General features: G+C 45.2%; 1 protein-coding gene across 1 annotated transcript; it reads left to right on the top strand.

Moving 5' to 3' along the window:
• Positions 1-2474: 2474 nt before the first annotated feature.
• On the top strand, positions 2475-24567 carry LOC118632691 (60S ribosomal protein L15-like). Its single transcript, XM_036265921.1, is given in 5 exon segments — positions 2475-2693; positions 17793-17951; positions 18559-18751; positions 23971-24175; positions 24177-24567. Coding segments are annotated over 5 exon segments (1167 nt in total).
• Positions 24568-26846: the final 2279 nt, after the last annotated feature.

Here is a 26846-nt window from a genome sequence, read left to right as displayed (position 1 = left end):
CAAATATGAAGCTTTCTTCTTTACAGTTTTTGTGGTCCAGTTTCTGCAGGCCCCTCCCCTGGGCTAGTGGAGGAATGTGTTGGGTGCTGAGGACTGGGTATCAGGCAGACAACATATTTCTGACTCTAGACGTGCCACTGGAGTAAAGAGCCTGAGAACCGGAAGTGCTGCCAGAAATAGCAAGGCGCATGCACCCACTTCCCAGAAGGGCGCTGGGTCTCAGCACAGGGCGCAGGCAGCTTGAAGCAAATTCCTGGCACTGGCACGGCCCTGTCTGTTGCATAACTTACAGCTACTGGTTCCCTCGCGCGAGAGCACTGGCGTGGGCTGGACATTCTCTGTTCCTCTGTGAGACCATTTCCCAGTCATCACTATTATCAGGTGACCTGCCCCACTCGGTCAGCCTCCCTTCTGTTTTTCCCGGCTACCTGTTGAGAATCTGATTTTTAATGAATGATGATGACCCAAGGACTGTCCTCTGTCAGGTCCTAGATGTGTATTCAAAACAGGAGCCCCAGACATGTAGTCAGTAGACGAGAGAAAACCATGAACAACAGGAAGAGCGAGTGTTAGCAGGAGATGTTTGCTGCCCCAAATGCACTGCTCCACCCCAGCGGAAGGAGCCGGGGTGGGGGTCTGGGGCACATCACAAGGAAAGGGGGGCTGTGGCCTGGCGGAAGCAGTTCTGACCCACAGGAGGCTGCGTCCCCGTGGACAATGCATTCATATTAATAACTGTAGCCGTGCGCTTTCTCTCTGGACCTGTCCAAGCAGGAATTGGAAAAATAGGATAATAGCTCAGGAATGCCACATAACACAGCAGAATGCTTTGAAAGGGCAGCTAGTTGTTCTTTGTGCTTATTCTAGTTAGCACTAAACTCAGTGCACTTATGGAGTGTGTCACCTGACCTGAGAGGACCTTGAGAGACAACACTATATGATCGCATTTTCCTGATGAGGGAACTGAGGCTCAGCGACACTGAGTCACTTGCCCCTGAATACAGAGCAGGGAGACGGCTTGGAACCTAGCCCTCTCCCTGGGAGCCTCCCTCTCCTCTGCACACGTGCAGTACTGCAGACGGTCCCCTACTTAGGACACGAAGGTCCTGTTATGGAAATTGAAACCGGAGCACCCCCAGCCCACTAGTCTCTGATTCTCGCCACACTTCCAAATCACCCGGGAGTTAGGGAGGAAAGGTTTCGGCTTACTCAGCAGCCCCAGTCTCGCTGGTCAGCATGTGCCATGATGTCCTGGGTGACTGTAGATACTCAAGATGTCCAAATGTGCAAGACCCAGGGATCCATCTGCTATGTCGACTGAAGATCCGGTTTAACCTTAGCAGCTCTCTCTGTTGTCACCCAACTTTCCTTTCAGGCCATGACTTTTTCTCTGTCATGCATGATGGAATGCTTTACTTTCTGAGCCATATCCTATGTAACTTAGGTAACTCATCTCCATGGTCTTCACCCCCACAGTATCTTCCATGATTTCCCTTGATTTAGGGAAATTCAAACTTCCACATCCACAGAACCCTAGAACAGAGTGGGCTATTGAATTCAACTAAGCCAAAGACCTTGAAATAGCTGCACCTGGTACCCCCTGGGGGGAGGGGCCTAGAGTCCCTGCTAACTGACAATCACCAGACACGAAGATAAAACATTTCTGAAAAGCTCATTGTTAAGTGTCTATTCAAGACTATCTCTATACCTGTGATGAATGCCAAAGTACAAAAACATTTCCAGAAAAGTTACAGTCTGATTGCACTCAAAAGAATAAAGAAAAATACATTATCTGCAATCAAGTGTTGAAATGTGCAGAATGTAGTTCAATTGCTCAGATGCTGTTGTACAATCATGTTTCACATACACACCTACGATATAAAGTGAGCTACTATTTTCCTGGTGAAAAATCAATGATAAGTCCGTGATTTCTACGGGAAACTAGGATTTCAGTCTCAAATCAGTCAGGGTTTTCTTTCTGGCATTTAGTTGTTCCTCCTTTTTTAACCTCATTTGAACATCTTTGAGTTATCTAATAAGAAATGCAGTTGTTATGGCCACAACTAGTACTTTTTGTTGCAAATAAGAATTGTCTTGTCCTGGATGGTTTGGCTCAGCGGTTAAAGCATTGGTCCACAGCCCAGAAAGTCCAGGTGTGGTTCCTGCTAAGGGCATGTACCTCGGTTGCAGTTTGTCCCCAGTCTCGATTGGGGTCGTGTGGGTGGCGACTACTCGATGTGTCTCTTTCACATCGATGTTTCTCTCTCTCTTCCTCCCTCTCTCCCTCCCGCTCTATCTGAAGAGAAATGCAAAAATGTCCTCAGGTGAGGATAAAAAATAAATAAAATAAGAATTGTTTTCTCATTACCTACTTGCTCCTTCAATGTCATTCCGCGAATACATTCTCTAGGAGGACACAGTTCCCGGGATTTTACTTTAGGAATCCAAACAGTGACAGCCTCCCTTCCCCTGAAATGCATCAGCAAGGAGCCCTGACGCCACAGGAAGGATTCCTGAGATCTCCTAGGAGAAAATACTGCGTGACCTTGACAGTCAACGTCGGACTTCGAAGAGAAGACAAGCGCCTCGGGAGAGGACCGTACCCAGAGGCCTCCTACGTGCCTTTCGCAGCGTGTCATGCGGCAGATAAGTTTTTCCATGAAGCAGTCCAACCCCCGCTGCTGCAAGACCTGGTATTCTTTCTTTCTTTTTTTTTTTTTTTCCTTAAACAAGTCAGTACACTAACAAGAACTTCTGTCGAGTCTGGTGACTCTGTATAAATGAGTGCAAATTTAACTTGACACGTTACTTTCTTTCTAGAAAACAATTTATATCCGTACCATCACGGAATCCCAGTGCTGAAAGGACCTTAGCAGTCGTCCAGTCCAAACACCCATCTCAGGCTTGGACTGTTCGTTTCGAAAGAAGTTTCCCAGAGCAGCTGAACTGAGGGCCCAGGGTCAGATATTTTGCATGTCCCCGTTGCATCAGGACATCCTCGGAATGCTGATTGTTCTTGCTGGGCAGGTGGATAGGTTCTGGGTGCTTGGTTTGATCATCTGTAAGGAGTAGAAACTTTTTAAAAAATGTATATTTAAAGAAAAATGTCAGTATTGTTATTTTCATCTGAGACCCAGAGGCTCCGCGAGGAGAGTGAATCAGGACAGCTGGTTTCCAGCGCCACAAGCCTTCTACACTCTTTCGATCATCCCACACTCCTGGAATATTTGGACACACCCAAGAAAAAAAAAAAGTAGGGGGAAAAAAATAACTGTTTTAAAAGGAGATTAAAACAGGCTTTTTCAAAGCTACCCAATAGCCTCAGGTATCTATTCCTCTACATTTCTATTTTTCTTTTTCTCTATAGAAAAGTCTACACTTTTGAAAATTCCAGCAGGTTTGTTGTTTTATTATAAACCTCCCCTAAATATATGAAGATTTGAAAAAAATCCCTCTGCCAGCCACCCATGAAATAGGATGAGTCATTCTAAATGGCAGGGCTGGAAAACCGACCACAACAGAATAAACACAGGAACTAGCTGAGGCACAACAGGACGAAAGGTTAAAAAATCAGGAACAGGAGCCGAGAGAATCTGTCCTAGCAGACGCGTGCTCAGAACCCGGGGAGCGAAATCCAGTAGATCCCTGCGGGTAGGAGACCAGGGCGTGTGGCACCGGCTGGGGAGCGCCCGCCTGTGCAGTGACCTGCAGAGCGAAGAGTCCTGGCTTAGACTGCAGGCAGGAGCAGGAGAGAGGAGTCAGATGTCGGAATCAAGGCCTGATTAGCAAGTTCAACTGAATCAAGGTGAATTGACCAAACACCTCCCTGTATTCAGTCTGTATTCCCTGATTTAGCTGGTAGCACAGTAAAACAGTTTTGACCATGATTATGCAGGAAACATGGGGAGGGGGGATTCCAGAGAGGAGAGTATGAAAAACAGCAAGAAAAGGGGAAAATCTGGCCCATGGGGTGGTACCCAGAAGGTGCTAACAGCAGTACTAGCAGGTTTCTGTTGGCTCATCTTCATCCAAGAATTCAACAGACAGACCATACTCAAAGGTCCTATTGGTTTTCCTCCAGTAATAACAGCTGCTTCATTCATGGTTGGCATATCCGTCGATCTCAATGGGCTTTTTCCTTTTCTTAAAATCTTACATTTTACTAAACAGAAATGTAAAAGACTAGAAAAGTAGAAATAATTAGAAACTTATCTAGACACCACCACCTACTAGAAACTGGTTAATGGCAACATTTAGCCATAGTTCAAAATCTTTTAAAGATAACGATAAAGTTGAAGCTCCCTGGTTTCTTGCCCAGGATCATTCCTCCTCTCCGTCTCCAGAGCCAACCTCGATCATGCGTTAAGCAAGCCAAGGTTTTATACCTGCACCATAAGTAAGCACATAGATACATCCTAGAACAGTGTCTGTTATTCTAAAATGTTACAGGCATTGTATTGTAGGTATTCATCTACATTTTGTTACTTTCCAGCCAATATGTTTTGAGATCTGGTTATCTACATCTTACTGAGTCTCCGTGACCACACTAGTTTAAAGAGCTACTTAAAAAAAAAAAAAGGATCATTTCCATAGGGAAAATGTTCCTATTAGAAAGATTAAAGTGATGACTATTATGGAACAAAGAAAGACATTAAAAGGACTCAGCTCTACCTCCAAGGATAACATGAAGGTTTGTGACCCATCAAATTAAAAAACACATCATTTAAAAAAATTGCCATGAGTCCTAATGAGCCTAGATCCTTTTGCTTTTGACTTCACGGAGCTATTTTATTCAAATGAAAGTGCCCAGGAGATGAAAGCACATTTTCCCCCAAGAATTAAATTATTCTGTGCCTCGTCCCACAAAGTTCATTGAAGTAGAAAAAAGTAAATACTTATGTTCTTCCCTTTTTATAGAGTTTCAGCTTATTTATGTTAGGGCTTGTTTCAATTTTTTATCCTTATTTCTTCATAGTTGGTAATTTCCCTGGGCTGAGAGGGATTCGTTTTCCGTCTCTGAAACTATGCACAGAAGCCGTCTGGAGGGAGGGCTCGTTAACCTCATTAGTGTGCGTCTGTGGTTCTCTCTCATTACGTCACTGCAAGGCAATTTTTTTTTACAAGATCTCTTTTTTCTTTTAATCCTCACCTGAAGATACGTTTTCATTGATTTTAGAGAGAGAAGAAGAAAGAGAAGGAATAAAAATAAATAAATAAAAATTTAAAAAAAGAAAGAGGGGGGCAAGAGAGAAAGAAACATTAATGTGAGAGAGAAACATCCATCATTCGCCTCCTATAACGCCCCTAATCTACAACCTGGGTACGTGCCCCAATTGAGACTCAAACCCAAGACCCTTCGGTACAAAGGACGATGTTCCAGCCAACTGAGCCACACTGGCCAGGGCCGAAGCTGTATTTTTTTTTAAAGACCTCTTGGTGGTGACTGGAAGTTGACATAACAGAGCTTAACAACTTTTCTGGAGTCTGAAGGTCTGTGATGTAAATCCCCAAGTTTGTTTTTAAAAGGTTTTCATAATCCATTGTATAAATATACTTATTTACATAATTTCCAAAACATGCACTTGGAAGCCACAATCCCTCCAGTGTTATCTATTAGTAACTAGTAAACGTGGGATCTGTGAATTCCAACGCGTCACTGTGTCGCTGTCAAGTTTCATGGCAGTTGGAACGCAGAGGGCTTACCCCGTCTTGCTTCAAGAAAACATCTTCAGTACATCATCCACGTTGGAGAAAAGAAGGCTCCCGTGTTCTGATACACGTGACCTCTGTGGAATTATATCAGAGGGAACAGGAGTAAAATTAATGTTTGTGGGCATTGGACTTGAAACTGGCCTTCTAGGTAACATTCCGCCATCCTCTCCTCTAATCCACTTTTGTTTTGCCCCCTAACTTCTGACCAAGGCTATGGGGGCTTTAGTGGAAGTCAGAAAAGACAACACACACTGCCCACTGGAGACATGGAGGGTCTTACCAGTGTTCAAGTGGCTCCATGTGGATTTGATCTACCCCAGCTTCGAGCAGGGGAGCTTGGGGAGAGAGGGGTGGGCTGATAACAGTTTCAGCTGAGCGTTGCTTATCTTTTTGGCTTGCAGGGAAAGCACCTGCAGGCAACCTCTCTGGGTATTCGCAGCCTCAGATGCACACCTGTGGCTGACATTGAAGGGCAAGGACAGCCAGAGACCCTTTGGACCCAGCTTTCTGCTAGGTCTTGAATGGACATTTACCTGGCCCTCTATAAGTTTCTCCAAAAAAGAATCCTTCTTGACTTTTCTGCTTTAACATCCTAGGTCCCTTGTTGGTATCGTCTAGGCTTTTCAATTTGACAGAGGGTCTTCTCTTGACCCTTGGAAGATTTCCATTTTTCACTAGATTGCAAAAATTTTTGCAGGTTATCTTTACAGTTTGTTTTACTAATGCTTTCTCTGCATTTCATCTTTTAACAATAAAATGGAGAACAGTAGGAATGAGGGAAAGAGATTCAAACAAGGGGTCCCTGCCCTGGCCAGTTTGGCTCATGGGTTAGAGTGTTGGCTCGCAGACCAGAGAGACCCAGGTTCGGTTCCCACTAAGGGCATGTACCTCGGTTGCAGTTTGTCCCTGGCCCCGGTTGGGGTTGTGTGGGTGGCAACCAGTCAATGTGTCTCTCTCACATCGATGTTTCTCTCTCTCTCTCTTCCTCCCTCTCTCCCTCTCGGCTCTATCTGAAGATAAATGCAAAAAAAAAAAAAAATGTCCCCGGGTAAGGATTAAAAAAAACAACAGACAAAAAACAAGGGGCCCAGATGCCATCAGTCCCCCTGTGAGCTCCCCCCACCTCATACCTTCCCGCCTGTCAGTGGATCTCTCATTTCAGTCCCAGATGGTCACTTGACCTTGAAGACAGCCTTCTGGGAGAAGTTCTTAGTGCCACACCTAAAATCATTATTCTTGGCAGCTCAGTAGAGGATACAGGCTAAAATATTCTCTCTAGAGAGCTGTAATCCCAGCCCTAACGATGACTTAGTGGGGCCTGAAATACACACTCTTATCTCAAGATGAATAAGCTTACCAATTAAAATTCTTGATTTCTCATCTGCATAAATTTCTCACACTGTGATTGAGAAGAATGATGGATATTCTCCACTCTCCACTCAAATCTGGCCTTTTTAAACACTCAGTGTGGGCAACAGTATAGCTTTAAACCATAAAAGGACCAGACCCGTCCAGTGCCTTGATACCATCAGGATCATCATGATCATCATCATGATCATCATCACAATCACTTATTGAACACCTGGTCTTTGCAGGATCCCCAATAATACAAAGAAATGTAAGATGCAGTTCCTGCCCCAGAGGTGTCTCTAATAGTGGGTGACTATAAGGCATGCATATATTTGCGTACAATTAAAATAAATAGGTTTAAGGAAAATGATATGGAAAGTGTCTGCTCAACAATGCACCCAATAAATTATGCATGAATTCAAGAAAGGGAGAGAAGAGGGCGGCCTCAGGTAATTTAAAAATGACTTTAGTCAAGAGGTGGGAGATGACAGGAGAGAGGAGGGTATTGGATCTTTCAAGAAGTGTGTGAACGATTTAAACAGGAAGGAGCCCAACCCGACCTGTCCAAGGCTAGTTAATGGGGCAGAGCTTAAGGCTGAAGGTTTGTATTACCTGCGGGGGAAGGGCTGCCTCCTTCTGATATGTGTATAAAGCCCAGGCCACTGTGTGCACAGGGAATATCAAATCACAACGTGGGCATTTGCTATGGAAACAAAATTTAATGTTTGTCTTCTAGCCAGTTGACTGAGAACAGTGTGAGGTTTTGAGCTTGGAAAAGATTGAGAACTGTGGGGTTTTGTTTTGTTTTGTTTTGTTTTTAGCTTACCTAATACTAATAACACTGGCTCACTTCTTTCATGTTTTAAAAGGAATACACACAGTAATATGTATGGATTACATGCAGGAAAATGCGCCCTCTTTAGCAGACAGTCCTGTGAGTTTTGACAAACACATACAGCTGTGTGACCACAACCACAATCAAGAGATCAAAGAGTTGCATCACCTCCCAAAAATTACCCTGCACCCTTTGTAGGCAATGCTTCCCCCTCACCCCCAGCTTCCGGTAACCACAGATCTATCTTCTGTCCCTACAGTTTTACCTTTCCCAGGATGTCACGGCAGTGGCATCAGACATCCTGCAGCGCTCCAGCCCTGGCTTCTTTCACTCAGCGTAACGTATCTGAGATCCATCAGTGTTGTTGTAGGCGTATCATAGCTTACTATTCTTTGTTGCTGAGTAGTAGTATTCTGTTGTGTAGCTGCACCAGAGAAAGTGTTGATCTGTACAAGAGTTGGGAGACATTTGGGGTTTTGCCTTTTTGACCATTACCAACGAAGCTGCTATAAACATTCACATACAGGTTTCTGTATGAACCCAAGTTTTCCTTTCACTTGCATAAATACGTGTGAGTGGTATTGCTGAATCACATAATTAGTACATGTTTAATTTTGGAAGAAACTGCCCAACTGTTGTCCAAAGCAGCTGTACTGTTTTGCATTTCCACCAGCCATGTAGAAGACTTCCAGTTTCTCTGCATCCTTGTCAGCACTTGGTATCATCACCCAACAGTTTCTGGGTGTGAGGCAATATCTCATCGCAGCTTTAGTTTGCATTTCCCTGATGACTGACAATGTTGAGCATCTTTTGACCCACTGGTAAGCTTTTAATTCTATGACTCTAAGTAACCATTGCACAACTGCAGTGGTTCTCAACCAGGGACAGTTTTGCCCCCCAGGGGACATTTGGCAATGTCTGGGGATATTTTCAGTTGTCACAGTTGGGAGCATGCTGCTAGACATCCTGCTAAACATGAGGGTAGAGACCAGAGATCTGCTAAACATCCTACAATGCATAGGACAGGCCCTGCAACAAGAAGTCATCCATCCCAAGCCTGGGTGGAAAAGGTGAAGGGTTGAAAAGTACAGACTGGTAGTTACAAACTAGTCATGGAGATGTAAAGAACAGCACAGGGAATATAGCCAATAATGCTGTACTAACCGTGTATGGTGCCAGGTGGGTGCTGGAAATGTTGGGGGGAACACTGTAAAGTATATGATTGTCTAACCGCTGTGCTGTATGCCTGAAACTAATACAAAATAATATCGGATGTAAACTATAATTTTTAAAAATTAATAAATTAAAAAAAATGTTTAATAGATTTTAAAAACAATTTTTAAGAGTTATTTATCCCAAAATGTCAATAGTGCCATGGCCGACAAATTCTGCTCTAGGAGGCGGTCAGAAAGATTCACACATGGGCCACCCTGAAGATTATGGGTTTACACTAAATAAAAACGGACTTAGCAAACAATTTCTGGTTGACCTTGAACGTTTTTTTACTGCCAGCATGCCCTGTGGGTCATAGATTCCCGGCCCTTCCTGCCCGTGATAAGCCCCCCGCCCCAGGTTTAGACGCACAGACGTACACCCTCACTAACCTGGGTGCTTGGCCTTCCGCTGACCTGAATAAATGTCGAATCACTGGCGTTTCTTTTGCAACCGAATTCGTTTCAGCGGTGAGAGTTTGTATTATCAAACGTTGGCCCAAAGTAAGTTCTGTTTGCATCATAAATCCTTGAAAATGATGACAATTTATGACCAAAAAGGCAAGTCACTTACTCTCCCCGCCTCTCAGTTCCCATGCGGTGCAATAAGAGCACCCAGGGGCCGCTCCTTGCCGGGGCCCTTTGAGCTCTGCTGGGCTCTGAGTCCTACCAAGACGACTGGGTGCTACTGCTATGCAGCAGCACAAGGAAATAGGTCATGGGCCACTTGTTGGCACCTCGGGTATACATTTATTTGAGAACACTTGCCCCCAAACACCCAACAGGAAAATTTTAAAGATGATTAACAAATAAATAAGACCACATGATTTGCCTAGCAAGAGTTTGGCTTCCTTTAAATACTCCTTATAGATTGCAGCTATTTTGAGATTTGGGTTTTTATTTAAGCTCAGAAGTGGAGCTATTTCCAGTCCATGTTTGTGACCCCAGAAGCTGGCCTGCCGATGGGTATAGAAAGAACAGGGACACCGAAAGGCGAGAGACTGCCAACTTGCTACCACCGAACACTGCTAGGAACATCGTCCCTCCCTTTTCTTACCACTAACGCAGAGGAGTAACTTGATTCAACAAGTCCTTACTGTGTGTCTTCTGTTCTCAGCACCTCCAGAGACTTCGGTAGACGCCAAAGAAGACTGAGAGAAGGCAGCTTTCTTTCTGGAATTGCCTTGACCCGGGAAAGACCAGAACATCACCCTCAAATCATTAGCTGGCCATGCACAGCCCGGACTGTCAGCTCCTTGGAGCTGTGTGTCCCTGGAGCTGTCACCTGCAGGGAACAGGCCCTGAGGGAACAGTTCATTGATGAAGTGAGTGCCAAGCACAGCTTCTCAGCTTCTTGCGGTAAAGGACCATTTTCCAGTTTCCAGCACACAGAAGACCGACGCATCGGTAAACACAATAAAAACGTGCTTGGTGTCATAACAGTACCAAGTTACTGTGTCACTTATTTTTATTGATTTTTAAAAATTTATTTAGAAAGAGAGGGAGAGAGGAAGGGAGGGAAACATCAATTCTGATCGGGGATCAAACCCACAACCTTGGTGTATGAGGATGATGCTCTAACCAACTGAGCTACTGAGCCAGGACCAATGTTATGTAAGTTTTTAAAGACTTTTTCCTAATCTCTGTGGTTATCTCATTGTAGACAATTAAAATAGCAAACACAAAATAAAAACACCCCACAGACCAGCACTGGTTCACCCAGACCACACTTTGGCAATGAGAAGAAAAGAGGGTACACTGTGCCTGAAATGATCAAGGGTGTATACCCACAATTCCCTTTGATGTCGCCCACTAAGTCCTGGCTCCGTGCGGGGAAGACACCGAAACAATCAGAATGACTCCTCCTCCCCCCTTGTTGTTTCCTTCCCCAGATTCTCCTTCTCCCAAATCTGTGTTCTGTTCAGGCAATGGACGAGGGAAGAAAAAAAGGCAGAAAAGAAAAAAAGGCAGGGATGGGGTCCCAGGGTGGCTGACACCCACTCGGGATGAATCGGCAAAGACGTGTTGCCAGCGGCCCTCCGGCCTCTCCCTCCCCTCGGTTCATCCGCGCACCTGCGCTCACTGGCTTCGCGGACTCGGTTTGATCACACCGCTGCGAGCTGAGATTTGTCCACAGTAGCTTCTCCCACCTCCCCGATTAGTCACTGGGCAACACCCATCATATAACATCGCGGTCAGGCCACTCTCTGAAGACATTCCAGCCACTGACCTGCAGCCTAATGGTTCTCTAACTGATGTTTCGAGCTCATTGAAGCAACCAGTTACGGCGATCCAAGGGTCCTCTGCTCCCCTCCCATCTCACCACGGCCCCGCCAGCTTCAGTCACTAAGGTGGGCATGACTTTCCTTCCCTCTCAGTCTGGCCAACCACAAACCTGTGACCCAGGAGGAGTCGCCGCCTCTCACAAGCAGCCCCAGGCATTCAGTCCTCTGCGGAAAGCATTTGATTTAAGAACCAGAGCAAACCATCATTGTAACAAGTCTTCTAGAACTCAGGATAAAACCTGACCGCAAGACAAAGTGCCTGCTGACAAAGGTCAGGGATAAGAGGTCAATACCTTTTTTTTTTTTTAATCCTCACTCGAGGACATTTTTGCATTTATCTTCAGATAGAGAGAGAGGGAGAGAGGGAGCAAGAGAGAGAGAGAAACATCGATGTGAGAAAGACACATCGACTGGCTGCCACCCGCACGACCCAGACTAGGGCCCGGGACCAACGGCAACAGAGGCACATGCCCTTAGCAGGAACTGAACCCAGGAGTCTCTGGTCCGAACCGGCCAGGGCAAAACAAGGTTTGTTTGTTGTTGGTTTTTTCATTTTTAAAAAATCTTTATTGATTTTAGAGAGAGAGGAAGGAAGAGGGAGAGAGAAACATCGATGAGAGAGAACATCGACTGGCCGCCTCCTGCATGCCCCTCACTGGGGATCAGGCCCACAACCTGGGCATGTGCCCTGACCAGGAATCGAACCAGCGACCTCTTGGTGCAGGGGCCGATGCCACTGAGCCACACCGGCCGGCGAGGTCACTATTCTTAACTTGAGGCCCAGCCTGGTTTGGATCAGGCCATCGCCTCCCAACTGAGAAAAAAATGATGTATACAAATCGCTCGGTCTCAGAGCTTTTGTGGATGGTACTGAGTATTAATAACAGAGGAACACTCAACAAAGTGGGCCATCACTCACACAGCTCTCACGAAGCTACGAGAAAGAAATATTCATCAGACTTCGGTCACGGGATGGAGCATGTAGAGTGATCTTATCAGCATTGCTTTTTTTTTTAGTGACTCAAGGAGACAGGAAATTAATTTGACCCAGAAACAGTTGTCCTACAGGGGGACCACACTTCGTGCTTCCTGACACTTTGGCATAAAACTCTGAGTAAACAGTATTAAAGTTGAAGGACATTATTTTGAGAGACAGTTACTGGAATTGCCTCTCAGCTGTTCTTCCCACCTTCACTCTCTTCCGATTTCCATCTCCCCTGCATTCTATATTCATCTTCCTAAAACACTTCTCTCCTCTCCCTCTTTTGCTCGTGAATCTGCGACGGCAGCCACGAGTTTATCTCCAAGAGTCAGCGCCTTGCAGAGGAAAGGGGTCTCGGCCATCTCGGCCAGTCTCCTTATTTGCAAACTGGAGAAGTGAAGGTGCAGAAAAGGTGATTTACTCGTAGTTGCTCAACTGGTGATTGATGGAAATAAGAACCGAAGCTTCCAATTCAGGGCATGGTTGCAATGCCTCTGATGAACTTTCAAAGCACAATTTGACCCCACATTTCTCAGCCTAAGTTCCCAGCTCGGCCTCACTGCTGTGCAGACCTTCCTGTTTGCTGAGGCTGGACCTTCAGCCCAAAGGCCCCTCACTCCCTCCCCGTGCCATCCTATGCACTCCTCCATGAAGCCCAGCCCGAGGACTCTACTGCTCCCTTGCTGGCTCCTCTCAGACTCACTGACTATGCATCATGGTTCATCATTCAATCACATGCTGTCTTGTTCATGATGTGTCTCTTGGATCTTCTTACTAAGCATCTTACAGTCAGAAGAAATTAGAGTGGATGGTATCTAGGAGTCATCTAGTTGGACCCCATACCAGTACCACATGGCTGGCCAGCTCTCCCAGAATATTGCCAAGAAGGAGAAAATTAATACCTGACTCTAAATAGCCTCTTTCAAGTGAGACAATTCTATTTGTCAGAAAGCCCTTCCTTACGCTGAGACAAAAATCTCCTGTGCACCATCTCCATCAAATTTGATACTACATCTGTTCTCTAGGATAACAAAATAAATAGAATACCTCTTCCATATGTCATCTTTTCAGATACTTAAAGACAATTTTTCTGCATCCTCCCCTCTCTGGGCTCCTTCCCTTCCCTAGGAGTCTTGATTCCAGTAGAAATAATCCCATTTATTCCATTCTGCTCACGATGCATGCCCCAAAATATCTGAACGCAACACCAAAAACATCAAACACCAGAAAATAGTCTGCTGAAGGCCAAACAGAGCAGCCCAATACCTCCCTTGTTCTAAGTACCACACCTCTGCTAATATGTCCTACAACCTCACTAGCTTTCTGAAGGCCATATTACACAGTCAGTCCACAGTGAGCGTGTTGAAATCAAGCTTTATCATCCGGGTACCTCTTCCCTCTTTCAAGTAAGTGCAGTTAAATGTTCAGATTTTTTGCAGAATGTTGCATTTATTCTTGTTAAAATAATCCCTTCCTTCTTTCATTGAACAAGTCATATGGAATTCCTTGGCATTCCGGGAGAAACAAAGAAGAATCAGACATTGGTCTTTCCTCAAAAAGTGCTATAGTAGGTAAGGCACACATAACCTTATTCTAAGTGCAACATTAATGTGCTTTCAATGAATTTTAGTCATGGAGCCATGGAAGTTCGGAGAAGGAGAAATCGTTATTTTCTAGGGAGAGAGAGGATAGAAGACTTTGTGAAGAAAAGGCAGGGTTTGAATACATTGAAGTGATGGGAAGAAAATGCTCTGTGACTAGAACAGGATGGGCCAAGAAAGACAAGTGATCAAAGAATAGATTCGTAAGCTCAGAGATTAAGAGCAGAAATCATGAGTTTCACTGAAATCTCTGATTCCAAACCAGTCTCGTAGCATTCTTCCTGGGTTTCCTCCATTCCACATTCGCACAGAACTCTGGCTCCCAGAATTTTGACACATGTACTCATTTACTTACTTCTACAACACCCATTACCACAGCATGTCACTACACAAAACAAACCTTCTAAAAAGAATTCAATATTTGTTGGTAGTTCTTTTTTATTTTCTCCTGGACTGAGGGTATACAACATGCTATGTTAAAAAATTATTGGAATTAGTCCCCCTGCCCCGTGTCCCTTTCAGCATGGTGGTGTTATTCCTTTCAATAAAGTTGGATTCATTCATTTCTACTTCAATTTAGTTTTTTTCCTCTTATCTTTCTTGATTTGACATTTTTCTGACATACAGATATGTAGAATACTCATGTGCTTGACCAGAGACTTTATGTTTCTTTGGTAGCTTACTATACCTAGCAAACTGGGTCATTCATAATAGGCAGTTGTTGTTTTTTTATTGACTCCTTATTGAAGAAAGAGATAGTTGGAAATAGTGAATAACAATCAAAGACTCGTTATTGAGGGAGTATCTCAATCTTTAACCTCCAGAAAATATTGTAAGCTCAAGCCTTTGATGTCCGATCATGGCAATATCTGATGTGTCCAAAAAGTCTTAAGCTCACCCAGGGCATACACCCAGATAGCAGCCCTAGGATGCCCCAAAAGAAGTATTTCATCTGGGATGCCATTCAATGGTATCCCGGTAAAACCTGTCCTGGGGCTTTGTCCTTCATATAGTAATAGCTGTTGAAAGATTTTTAGAAACAGCACCTACAGAATAAACTGCCTCAGATGACTGCTGCTTCTTCCGCTGTGGGCAAGGCTACAGGAAAGAAGAAAAGGTTACCCTTCCTTAAAGGTTAAGAGAGATCTGTGCATGCACTGCATTTCTTGGGTGCAAATAGGGCAACCATTTTTGAGAAACTTGGCAACTGAAATGCAGCCAGGTTGACCTCTCCATGGAGCAGAGATAAGAAAGATATGATTCATTAAATAAATCATTATGAGAGAAAAAAAAGATCTAGTTAACATAGAGTCTGTTTCATTTTTAAATTATGCTTATCAATCATTAATAGATTATTTAAATAATTGCAAACACAGAGCCCTGAGACAAACTACCTATTTGAGAGTTACCCAAGAATATACTTTGAAAATTACAAAGCTCTTTTTATTCTTATGAAATTGAGTCATAGTTTGCATCCATGAAGCATGATTTTCCTTCTTCTCTCTCCATGGGGAGGGAGGAAGACCCATGAAAATTCATTGGTGACATCTAGGAAAGTGCTTTGCCAAGTGCCTCATACCAGCACTATCTGTGAGTTTCCAAGGAGGGATCAACTCAGTAGCCTGGGGGCTCGTGTGGCATGAACCCCTTGGTAGCTCAGCTGGTACCCATGCTTCTCCCTAAAGTCCTCAAACCAACTAAGTGGAGAGGAAAATGCAAGGAGGAAACTGGGGAGACTTCTCACCTTTGAGTGTTAACACACATTTCTGACCTTCTAATGCAGTTGGGGGAGGGGAACAGAACTCATCAACATCATCTACTTTTACCTAAACCTGGTGATATAAGATATCCAATCTAGAAAAAGACTTGAGGCACAGAGAGTTTAAATGCCTAACCCCTACTATTCTATACTATTTTTCATTCTCTTATTCTGCACCTCCTTAAATAAAAGCTATTGAAGAATTTATTCATTGATCACATAGTATGTGCAGAGCAAGGTGCTAGATGAAAATAGGAGACATCTGACATACTGCCACATTGTAAACCACTGAAACTCAGTGGCTTAAAATACAACCATTTTATTTGCTCAGGATTCTATAGGTCAGCACTTTGAGCTGGGCTTGGCTAGTGGTTCTTCTGCTGGTCTTACCTAGAGTCACTCGTGCTGCTGACGTCATCTATCTAGCAGTTCAGCTACGGTGGGTGGTCTAATATGGCCTCACATGCATGTCTGGAAGATGGTGTTGGCTGTCACCTGGGTTACCTGTCTCTAATAGGTGAGCCTGGGTTTCTTCATATGGAGAGGACATTCTGGAAGGGGAAGCCTCAATACACAAATGCTTTTCAAGCTTCTTATACCATGTTTGCTGATAAGCCATCGGCCAAAGCGAGTCATATGGCCAAACCCAGAGTCACTGTGGGAGGATGCTACCAAGAGCATCGAGGTAGAATTCATGGGAATCACTGTAGTAACCTACCACATATGGTCTTGTGAGTTAAATCAAACCCACAGGACAAGGCTTGCTTGGGCTTCTCAAGGCTCCAGGCCAGAACTCTCTCCACCCCACATTCTCTCTGCCTCACCAGTCCAGCTCCTACTTCCCAATTAATGTGCCATTCACATCAGGTTTTGGTAGACTCAGGGATCTATAAGACTTAAAGACCTACTCTCCTAGCCTCCTCATTTCTGAGCTTAGCACTCATTTTGTTCCTGGACAGACATCCCTCTTTGTTTTATTTTTATTTAAGGCTACTTAAAGTAGCTTAAAAATATAGAAAAATATAATATGTACCAGGTTAAATATATATATAAATAGTTCAGAAGAATAAAAATAGTTCTTCAACTTCAAAAAAAGTAGGAGTCCTTCAATGCTATCTACATAATCCATTCTTCTAGATTTTTCTTCAGAAGACATTCCAGCATTATCTGAGCTCCCAAATTCTCATTGCTCACTCAGGACTTCAAAGCTACAGGCATTCTCTGGGTCTGCTTGAGCAGGCAGGGATGGAGAAGGTGTTTCAGCCTCAGCAGATGACCTCTTCTGATCAGCCAAGTCCACATTTGCTAACTTCAGAACTCTTGAGTAGGAGGTCACCTCCATCACCCTGGAGCTTATTCTCAGGGAGCAGTGCCGAGCCTTGGGTGCTGGTGCAGCACTGAGCAGTGCTTCTGTGCCCCTGACAGCAGACATGAGCTACTCAGTGAGAACCTGGATCTGCAGCGGCTGGGGGTTCCATGGGAAGTATCATGGTCTCTGCCACCTGGGGCTACATCTTCATCTCAGATTCCGATTAGGGATTCATTTTCCCCACCAAATAACACAGATAGCTCATTCCACTGGCACAGCAGATGCACTCTATAAAGAGCTAAACACTGTACCCTAGAGCAGGCAAACTCGGGACAGAGTGCCAGGAGCACACACACAAGTGGGAAGGAGCAGGGACAGGCAGACAGACGAGGCACCGGCCTGGAGATAAGAACGGTGGACAAGGGCATTTGTGGAAACCAAGACTAGTGAGGATGACCCTGGCTCTCAGACCAGCCTGGCACCTGCAGGCATGCCTGGACACAGGCAGGAGATGAACCCGGACCAAAATTAGACGAGCACTATTTTCTCCGCCATGCTGCTCCAAGGGTCTTCACTCCTTCCCCCGTGCTCAGGAAACTAACATCAAAATCCTCTACATCAGAAAGGCAGCTTACCTATGAGCAACTAATGCATATGTACAATGTAAATTATTCCTCAATTAATTGCAGTAATTCTCATCAGATCTTTTTTATTGCCTCCCTAAAGCCCCCAGATCCCACTCTTGCAGATGAAGAGGAAAATGTGTGAGCTATGCAAACACTCTGCAAATACCGTGGTCAAGATGCTGCTGGCCAGAGTGGGCCTGGCCCTGCAAGCTGAGCTCTTTGCTGAATCCTGCTGTCATAGGCTCGTTTCCGCCTGTTCCAGGGACACGGTGTACTTCCTCGTAAGGGCCCTGCCCTCGTCCTTTCTAGAAAGATCCTCATTCCCCCAAACTACAACAGTTCAGAGCCTCCTTTTGCTTCTAGTTCACCTTTCTATTCCCCAACTCCTTTTTGAAATAATACTTATTGTTATTCAACTTTCCCCATCACCTCTTTTTTTATTTTTCCTCCGGGTTCTTGGAGAATGTCTCAATCTTAGCGCTGATTTCCATTTCTGTGGTATCAGGGCCTCTGTTGGGGTTTGCGGCTTGGCAGTCTCATTGTCATCCCGGCTGCCCCTCCTGCTCCCAGATGTCCCCCTCCTCGGACTGTTTTCCCTCTCACCCCAGCTCAGCGTCCTCCTGGGTCTTAATGAGAACACAAATCAGACTCTTTTTTTTGCACTGAGTTTATTTCATTGTTTATTGTGCATATTTGCTGGGTTCCTCCGATGGTTCCCTGCATCAGAACTGTGAAGCCCTTGTGACTCATGCATTCCGTCTGGGCCGAGCCAACCAGAGAAGGTGGATGAGCTGTCTGGAGTTGAGGTGCAATCTGTCAAAATGATGGGGCCACCTGTTTGAATTTTCCACACAAGTAAAGAGATTCTCTCTCATTTCACTTTGCTAGGTCAGAGGTCTGGCAGCTTTGGCAGAGAGTCTGGTGGGGGTTGGGGAGGAAAGAAGGGACGCAGGCTACCCCTACGTGCCAGAGACCCTGCTCATGTTCACAGCAACGCACATGCTTTGCCCGATGCAGCTGTCCTCCGAGCAAGCTGCCCTGGGGTTCCCGACTCTGCCCGGCGCCGCGGTCCACTCCACGTGCTGGCACTGGAAATGACTGCTCCCCAAAGATTCTACAGAGCTGGCAAAATCTCGATGGTTCTCTCCCTTCCTGGCCTGCCCCCACCACCCTCCCCTCCAGCCTGATCCTCAGATTTGGTGGATACTGGCAAGATCTAAGCCTCTCCCATTTCCCAGATAAGGGGTCCCTTCACACGTGTGTGCAACAAATGGGGGGGAGTCACTTACCAGAATTCCTCTTGGGGGGAACACTGTACCTGGAAGAAATAATTTGACAAGCTGCTTAGGAGAGGGGATGCGACTCCAAAGACAGGTCTCTGTTACTAAAGGTGATTGTTCAACTGTGAACCATGAGGCAGGGACAGGACTTTGTTTTGATCCTGAGAAGTGGGGAGCAGGGTGGGAGAGGAGAAAGGGAAGTCACAGCAATGGCAGAAACCCGTGCGTTAATCAACGAAACCCATGAGGTGCTGGTCTAAGTGAATTATTTGTGAAAAGCACTGAAGTGTTTGTTTCTGGCCAGGCTGATATGGGCCAAGCTGGGGCAGAAGGGATCATGAGAGTATAAACCCCAGGAATTTGCAGATCTAGTGGGTCCAGCTTTGAATTTTTACAGGCTGTGGCCTCTGGGGCCAGGGAGTGTGCCTGAGCCTGCACTGTCCCTACGTCTAATCTGGTCAGGTCTGGGCTGTAAACACAGAGATGCCTCCGTGTTCCTGGCACAGGGCGGTCAGTCTTCCTTAGTCTCCAGATCTCACATGGACTGTTGTCATTTCCTTAGTGGGAATCTGGGCAAGAGCTAGCCATCCAGAAGTTGTCCTGTTAGCCAAGTCTACTCACCAGTTTTGTGTCTCCTCCTGACAGAGACACCAGTGGGCATTTACGTTGACACAAATACATCTCAGTAAGATCGGCATCACTGACAGTCACATTGTAGGACTTCAGTTCAATTATTTTTCAGGTTCAAATGAAGCCATCTTTTTGGGGGTGGCATCCTTCAACATAGATATGTCCTGAAAACTTGTGTGGCCAACTACTTGGTTTTGTTTAATTAATTAATTTTTTTTAAGCTTTTGATTTTTAAAAATTTTTTAATTTATTTTTAGAGAGAGAGGAAGGGAGAGACTGACAGACAGAAACATCGATGAGAGAGAACATCGATTGGCCACCTCCCACATGCTCCATACTGGGGATTGGACCCACAACCCAGGCATGTGCCCTGACCAGGAATCAAACCAGTGGGTGACCTCCTCTTAGTGCATGGTCTACGCTCAACCAGTGAGCCACACCGGCCAGGCTTGTTTAATCTTTTAGTCTAGGCTTATCAATGCTTAATTCAGGGCTTCAGTCTATGTCCTTCGGCCTCTGTGACCTTCTCTCCTGGGAGCATTTGAACTGATTTATTCTACTTGGTGTTCACCTACTTTTGTTCAACAAGAGCCAAGATCCTTACAGTTTTCCAAAATCCTTCCTTCTCTCTTTTGCTGGATTCCTATTTTCTACCAGATTCCTAAACCAGAATGGTGGTTTACTTGTTCATTCAAATCAACCTAGCAAATACACGTCGAGGGACTGGAACAGGATGATGAGGCCTGAAAACCATGGCCACACCATTTACTGAGCAATTATATGTGCCCTCCAATACTTTAGGGAATTAACTGAACAACAAAATACCATTTTAAAGATTAAAAACTGAGGTACAGAGAGTTTAAGGAACTTGCCTGTGTCACAGTGTTAGTGACTGAACGATCTGACTGTAAAATGATGTAAAAGAGGAGAGTATCAGTTATAATTTTAAGGGTTTTTGGTCACAGTTAGTATACATTTATGGAGAGTTTGCTTTAAAAATAATGGGGTTGTGCCCTGGCCAGTGTGGCTCAGCTGGTTGGATGTTGTCCTGTGCACTGAAAGGTCGTAGGTTCGATTCCCTGTCAGGGCACATGCCTGGGTTGTGGGCTCCATCAACCAATGTTTCTCCCTCACATCAATGTTTCTTTCTCTCCCTCCCTCCCTCTCTTCATCTTTCTCTCTCTAAAAATAAACTAAAATTTTTTTAAATAAAGGGGTTGCTATTTTCAAAATTCTAGATTCCTAAAAATTGAATTTGGGATCAAAGATAATGAACATATTTCCAAGGCTCATGGTGCATATTGCCAGTCTCTTTAAAAAACAACAACAGCCCTGGCCGGTTTGGCTCAGTGGTTAGAGCGTTGACCTGCGGTCCAGAGAGACCCGGGTTCGGTTCCCGCTAAGGGCATGTGCCTCGGTTGCAGTTTGTCCCCGGCCCTGGTTGGTCGTGCGGGTGGCAGCCACTCGATGTGTCCCTTTCACGTCGATGTTTCTCTCTTTCTCTCTCTTCCTCTCTCCCTCCCATTCTACCTGAACAAAAAATGGAGAAAATGTCCTCGGGTGAGGATAAAAAAAAACAAAAACAACAACAGAGACTTCCGGTCAAGATGGCGGTAGGTAAACGCGGAATCCGTCCTCACACAACCACATCAAGGTGACAACTAAACTACAGCACAACCATCCTTCAGAACCGCCTGACATCAGCTGAATGGAAGTCCTACAGCTACAGAATTAAAGCAGCAGCATCCAGACTGTAGGAGGGCGGAGGGGACGGGCTGGGCCCACACCCACGTGTGGCGGATAAAAATCAGGAGGACACCTCGGCTGGGAAGGTCCTTCCTGAGGACTGGGGGGTCCCCGTCCCACACCAGGTGCCCCGCTCAGGGTCCCAGTGCCAGGAAGAGAATCCCCATCACTTCTGGCTGGAAAAACCAGCGGGAACTGAGGCTCAGGGAGGCCGAGGCGGCTGGAGCCCCAGGCAGCTCCTTAAAGGGCCCACGCACGGACTTATTGGACTCTCTCCCTCTAAGCTTGGAGGGGAGGCAGCTCAAGGGGCACCAGAGACATACAGGGAAGAACTGAGCTGTTTGGCACTGGAGCGAGGGCTGGAGAGGGGGCTTTCTCCTGGACAAACGTGCTGTCAGAGGCCTTTGTTCCTTTGGTGAGCCCTTCCCTGGGGCGGCAGACAGCCGCCATATCCGGGCCTCTAGCAACCTGGCTCACACTGGTAGCCCCACCCTGGTGATTCCCTGAGGCCCTGCCCCACCCCACCCAACTTTCAGGCCCACCCAAGCTGTTGCCACTTGCTTAACCGTAGGATTGGCCTGTCTTGAATCCTGCTTCAGGTTTTCCTTAATTCTTTCAAACAAACAGCATCTGGTGTCAGCGAGCCCCATACTGCTCGTTAAGTAATACACAGAAACAAACACAGGGAGGCAGCCAAAATGAGGAGACAAAGAAACAGGTCCAAATAAAGAACAGAACAAAACTCCAGGAAAAGAACTAAGCAAAATGGAGATAAGCAACCTAACAGATGCTGAGTTCAAAAGACTGCTTATAAGGATGCTCAATGAACTTAGTGAGAACCTCAGCAAACTTACTGAGGGCCTCAAGGGCATAAAAAAGGACCAGTCAGAAATGAAGGATGCACAGTCAGAAATGAAGGAGGCATTAACTGAAATAAAGAATAATTTACACAGATTCAATAGTAGAGTAGGTAAAGTCAAGAAGCAAACCATCGATTTGGAATATAAGAAAGGAAAAAACACCCAATCAGAACAGCAAAAAGAAAAAAGAATCCAAAAAAAATGAGGATAGTGTAAGGAGCCTCTGGGACAACTTCAAGCGTGCCAACATTCGCATCTTGGGGGTGCCAGAAGGAGGAGAGAGAGAACAAGAAATTGAAAACCTATTTGAAACAATAATGGCAGAAAATTTCCATAACTTGATGAAGGAAACAGAAACACAAGTCTAGGAAGCACAGAGAGTCCCAAACAAGATGAACTTCAAGAGGCCCACACCAAGACACATCATCATCAAAATGCAAAAGGTTCAAGACAGAGAGAATCTTAAAAGCAGCAAGAGAAAAGCAGTTACCTACAAGGGAGTTCCCATAAGGCTGTCAGCTGATTTCTCAAAAGAAACTTTGCAGGCCAGAAGGGAGTGGCAAGAAATATTCAGAGTGATGAAAAGCAAGAACCTACAACCAAGATTACTCTATCCTGCAAAGCTGTCATTTAGAATCAATGGCCATATAAAGAGTTTCCCAGACAAGGAAAAGCTAAAAAAGTTCATCACCACCAAACCATTATTATATGAAATGTTGAAGGGTCTTCTTGAAGAAAAAGATAAAAAATATAAACAAACAAAATGGCAATGAATACAAATCTGTCGACAATTGAATCTACAAACAAAATGAACAAGCAGAACAGAAACATTCTCATAGATACAGAGAACATTTTGTTGGTTGCCAGATGGGAGGGGGGTTGGGGAAATGGGTAAAAGAGGTGAAGGGATTAAGAAGTACAAATTGGTTGCTAGACTGACAAACCTCAAAGGGAAGGGGGGTTGGGGAGGGTGGGAAGAAATAAACCAAAGAATTAATATGTGTATATGTATAACCAATGGACACAGACAACAGTGTGGGGAAAAGCAGGAGGGGGGCAGGAGAGGGGAGGAGGGAGTCAATGGGGGGAAAATGAGGAACATCTGTAATATATTCAACAATAAAGATAAGTATTTTTTTAAAAAAAACAACCTTTGCCCTTTTGATAGGCGAAATAAGCTCTTTTCATTTTATTGTACATTCTCTCTTTATCTCTAAAGTTGAATGTTCTTTCACATTTATTGGATGTCTGCACTTTTGTTCAACTCTTAGTCTATTTTTCCAGAGAACTCTTTTCTCTTTTTTTATCCTTACCCGAGGATATTTTCTCTATTTATCTTCAGATAGAGTGGGAGGGAGAGATGGGGAGAGAGAGAGAGAGAGAGACATCAACATGAGAGAGACACATCGACCAGTTGCCTCCTGCAAAATCCCGACCAGGGCTGGGACGAACCGCAACAACTGAGGTACGTGCCCTTGCCCGGAACCAAACCCACGACTCTCTGGTCTGCTGAGCCAAACCAGCGAGGGCAAGAACGCTTTTTTAAAATATTTTATATGGTTTGCTTGTAAAATAAGTATATTCACTCTTTATCATAGTATTAAAATATTTCTGCCAGTCACTGCCTTTTTATGGTCTAATGTTTCTTTAGAATTCAGGGGTGGGGAACCTTTTATCTGCCAAGGGCCATTTGGATATTTATAACATCATTCGAGGGCCCTACAAAATTATCAACTTAAAAATCAGCTTGCTGCTTTTCCGTGGGGCTGCAGCCACCAGGTAAGCCAAACTGGGCACTTACAAGTGCATCCTGGAGCCGTGGAGGAAGCAGCAGTCCGATGTAATGCGCCTCCTTCTCCGGGTGCGCTGCGGAAGGTACCGCCGGCTCTCTGCGCTCCACAGGGCCCCACCCCCACCGGCCCCGTAAAGCGCACAGGCTGGGATACACGGCCAAGGTTATGTCATATATCGGATTCGTGTGCACCGTGGTTCCTAAGGGTACGACCTACGGCAAGCCTGTGCATCACGATGTTAGCCAGCTCAAGTTTGCTCAAAGTCTTCAGTCTGTCGCCGAGGAGCGAGCCGGATGCCACTGTGGGGCTTTGAGAGTCCTGAATTCTTACTGGGTTGGTGAAGATTCCACATACAAATTCTTAGAGGTTATCCTCATTGATCCATTCCATAACGCTATCAGAAGGAATCCTGACACCCAATGGATCATCAAACCAGTCCACAGGCACAGAGAGATGCGAGGGCTGACATCTGCAGGCCACAAGAGCCGTGGCCTTGGAAGGGGCCACCAGTCCCACCGCACTGTTGGTGGTTCTGGCCCTGCAGGGTGGAGAAGGCGCAGTACTCTCCAGCTCCACCGTTACCGCTAATATAAGTAATGTTTGTAAAATTCTTACTTGATAAACAATTTAGGACAGTCAAAAAAAAAATTAGCCTGTTGGCCCTGGCCGGTTTGGCTCAGCGGTTAGAGCGTTGGCCTGTGGTCCAGAGAGACCGGGTTCGGTTCCCGCTAAGGGCATGTACCTCGGTTGCAGTTTGTCCCCGGCCCTGGTTGGCCGTGCGGGTGGCAGCCACTCGATGTGTCCCTTTCACATCGATGTTTCTCTCTCTCTCTCTTCCACTCTCTCCCTCCCACTCTGTCTGAACAAAAAATGGAAAATAATGTCCTCGGGTGAAGATAAAAAAAAAAATTAGCCTGCTGTATTTGATCATTTCATTAATTCATCCCTAATGTGATAGCTGGAATGGCTCCTCTTTGGGGAGGCATGTCATGTCAGCTGTTACTGATTTTGCAGGCCTTATACGGCCGCGGGCCAGACATTCCCCACACCTACCTTAGATACATAAGCATTTATTTTATTTTATTGAAAAATCTCATTCTTTTTCATAATAATTTATTCTATTGAAGTATACTTAGAAAAGGCTCAATTTTGATATTTTCTTCTGCTTTTAAGAGGCTTTGCATTTTATTTCTATGCTAATCCACCTGTAATATGTTTTGATATATAAGGTGAGATTCTATCTTCAACCTTTCACAAACAACCAATGTTTCCACCCCTTTTCGAAAAATCCCAATCTTCCCCCATTGGTTCCTTTATGATCTATTAAGTACTTAAACGTTTTATGGTCTCTTTCAGGTTAACTCGTTAGTTCTGTCTATCCATTTAACAATTCTTATGTCCAAAGCATCATGTTTTAAAGTAGCTTTCTAAACCCCTTTAATATTTAAGGCTCTTTCCTCTCTCCATCATCCTTTCCCAAAACTTTCTTAGCTCTGCTGTATGTTTATTTTACCAAATCAAATTTAATCATTATGTCATCATATTTTTCTTCAAGAGAAGCAAAATCTCTTTGTTATTTTCATGAAGGTTGGTCAAGTTAGCTGCCTGCAATTTTCTCAGCCTGTCTCTGGGCACTTTAGCTCCCTTTGTCTTTGCCTAGAATCCCCTTCCCCCCCCACCCCACTTCCTCAGCCGGTAACTCCAGCCACTAGTGCAATTGCTCAGCTCTTCATCTGTCTGTCCCACGTCACCTTTCCCTGGCTGCCATCCCCTCTAAACTGGAGGTGTCTCAGGAGCAGAAGCAGAATCTTGTGCTAATCCTCTGCCCCGCAGTCTTAGCAGAAGGTGTAGAATAAAAAAGAAGGTCAAAAGAGAGCCAGGCGGAGGTGGGCTTGGGAGGTGGACTTCAGCCTTGATCATGGGAAGAACCGCCCCTCCCCCATGACCGCTTCCTGTTCTCCTAGCTCTCTTCCGAAGACTCCATCACGTCTGTGCTTCACTGACCTTCTGCAGAACTGCTTTCACACAGCCCACGTTGAAGGGATATTGAGATGATTTCGGTTAAAAGACCCAAGTCAAAGACTTATGGAACTAAATTTTAATTTCAACAGCACAATGTGTGAATAAACATTACCATGCTTTATTGCTCTCAATCTGTTGCTAAATTTCTTGCTTCTCTGCCAGTCAGAAGCCCAATAAACAATGTCTGCAGTGTTCCCGTAACGACATTGACTGTCATTTTAGATATTCTGAATGGTTCATAGCCTTTCTGCTGAGTCCAATCACAGAAGTGCTTTCTGTCTAAAGCATCAAACCTGGACATGCATAGCTCGCGGGGTCATCAGAAGTGGCTGGGAAAATAAGAGGTCCTCACAGGAATACCTGAAGCTCAAGCAGGTGGCAACAGGACTCGGAGGCGGCATCTTTCTAGACGGTGAGCGTGAACACTCAGCTGGAAGCTCTCCACTTGCTTTTATACCTATCCTCACGCAGCCTCCAATTTCAAAGGTGTAGGGAAGGTCTTGCTCTTGAAATGGAACGACTGTCTCATTAGGAATGCTTTGACTCGAAGCTGAAAGCGAGCCTCTCTAATTACACTCTCCACCAAAGATGCTTCATTTGTCCTGGGTAAACAGTCACCACCCCTTCTAAATCTGCGCTTACACCCTGCGTTACAAAAGAAGTGGTGGGATGGTCCCTCGTACGTGTGTAGGCGGGCGTTTTAAGTTTTCAAATCTGCATCAAGACTTTGTGAACAGGCTAGCAACCCGTCTCTGGCCCTGTGTATAGGCAGAGGAGCAGGGCGCGGCTTGCGGGGTAGGACCCAGAACGCTGCTCACTGTTCTCACCCAGGCCCACACGCCCAC

Source organism: Molossus molossus, unplaced genomic scaffold, assembly GCF_014108415.1.
Source record: "Molossus molossus isolate mMolMol1 unplaced genomic scaffold, mMolMol1.p scaffold_m16_p_17, whole genome shotgun sequence".
NCBI classification, from domain to species: Eukaryota; Metazoa; Chordata; class Mammalia; order Chiroptera; family Molossidae; genus Molossus; species Molossus molossus.
Note: the sequence above shows the minus strand (reverse complement) of the source record. Positions and strands in the feature narration are given on the sequence as shown.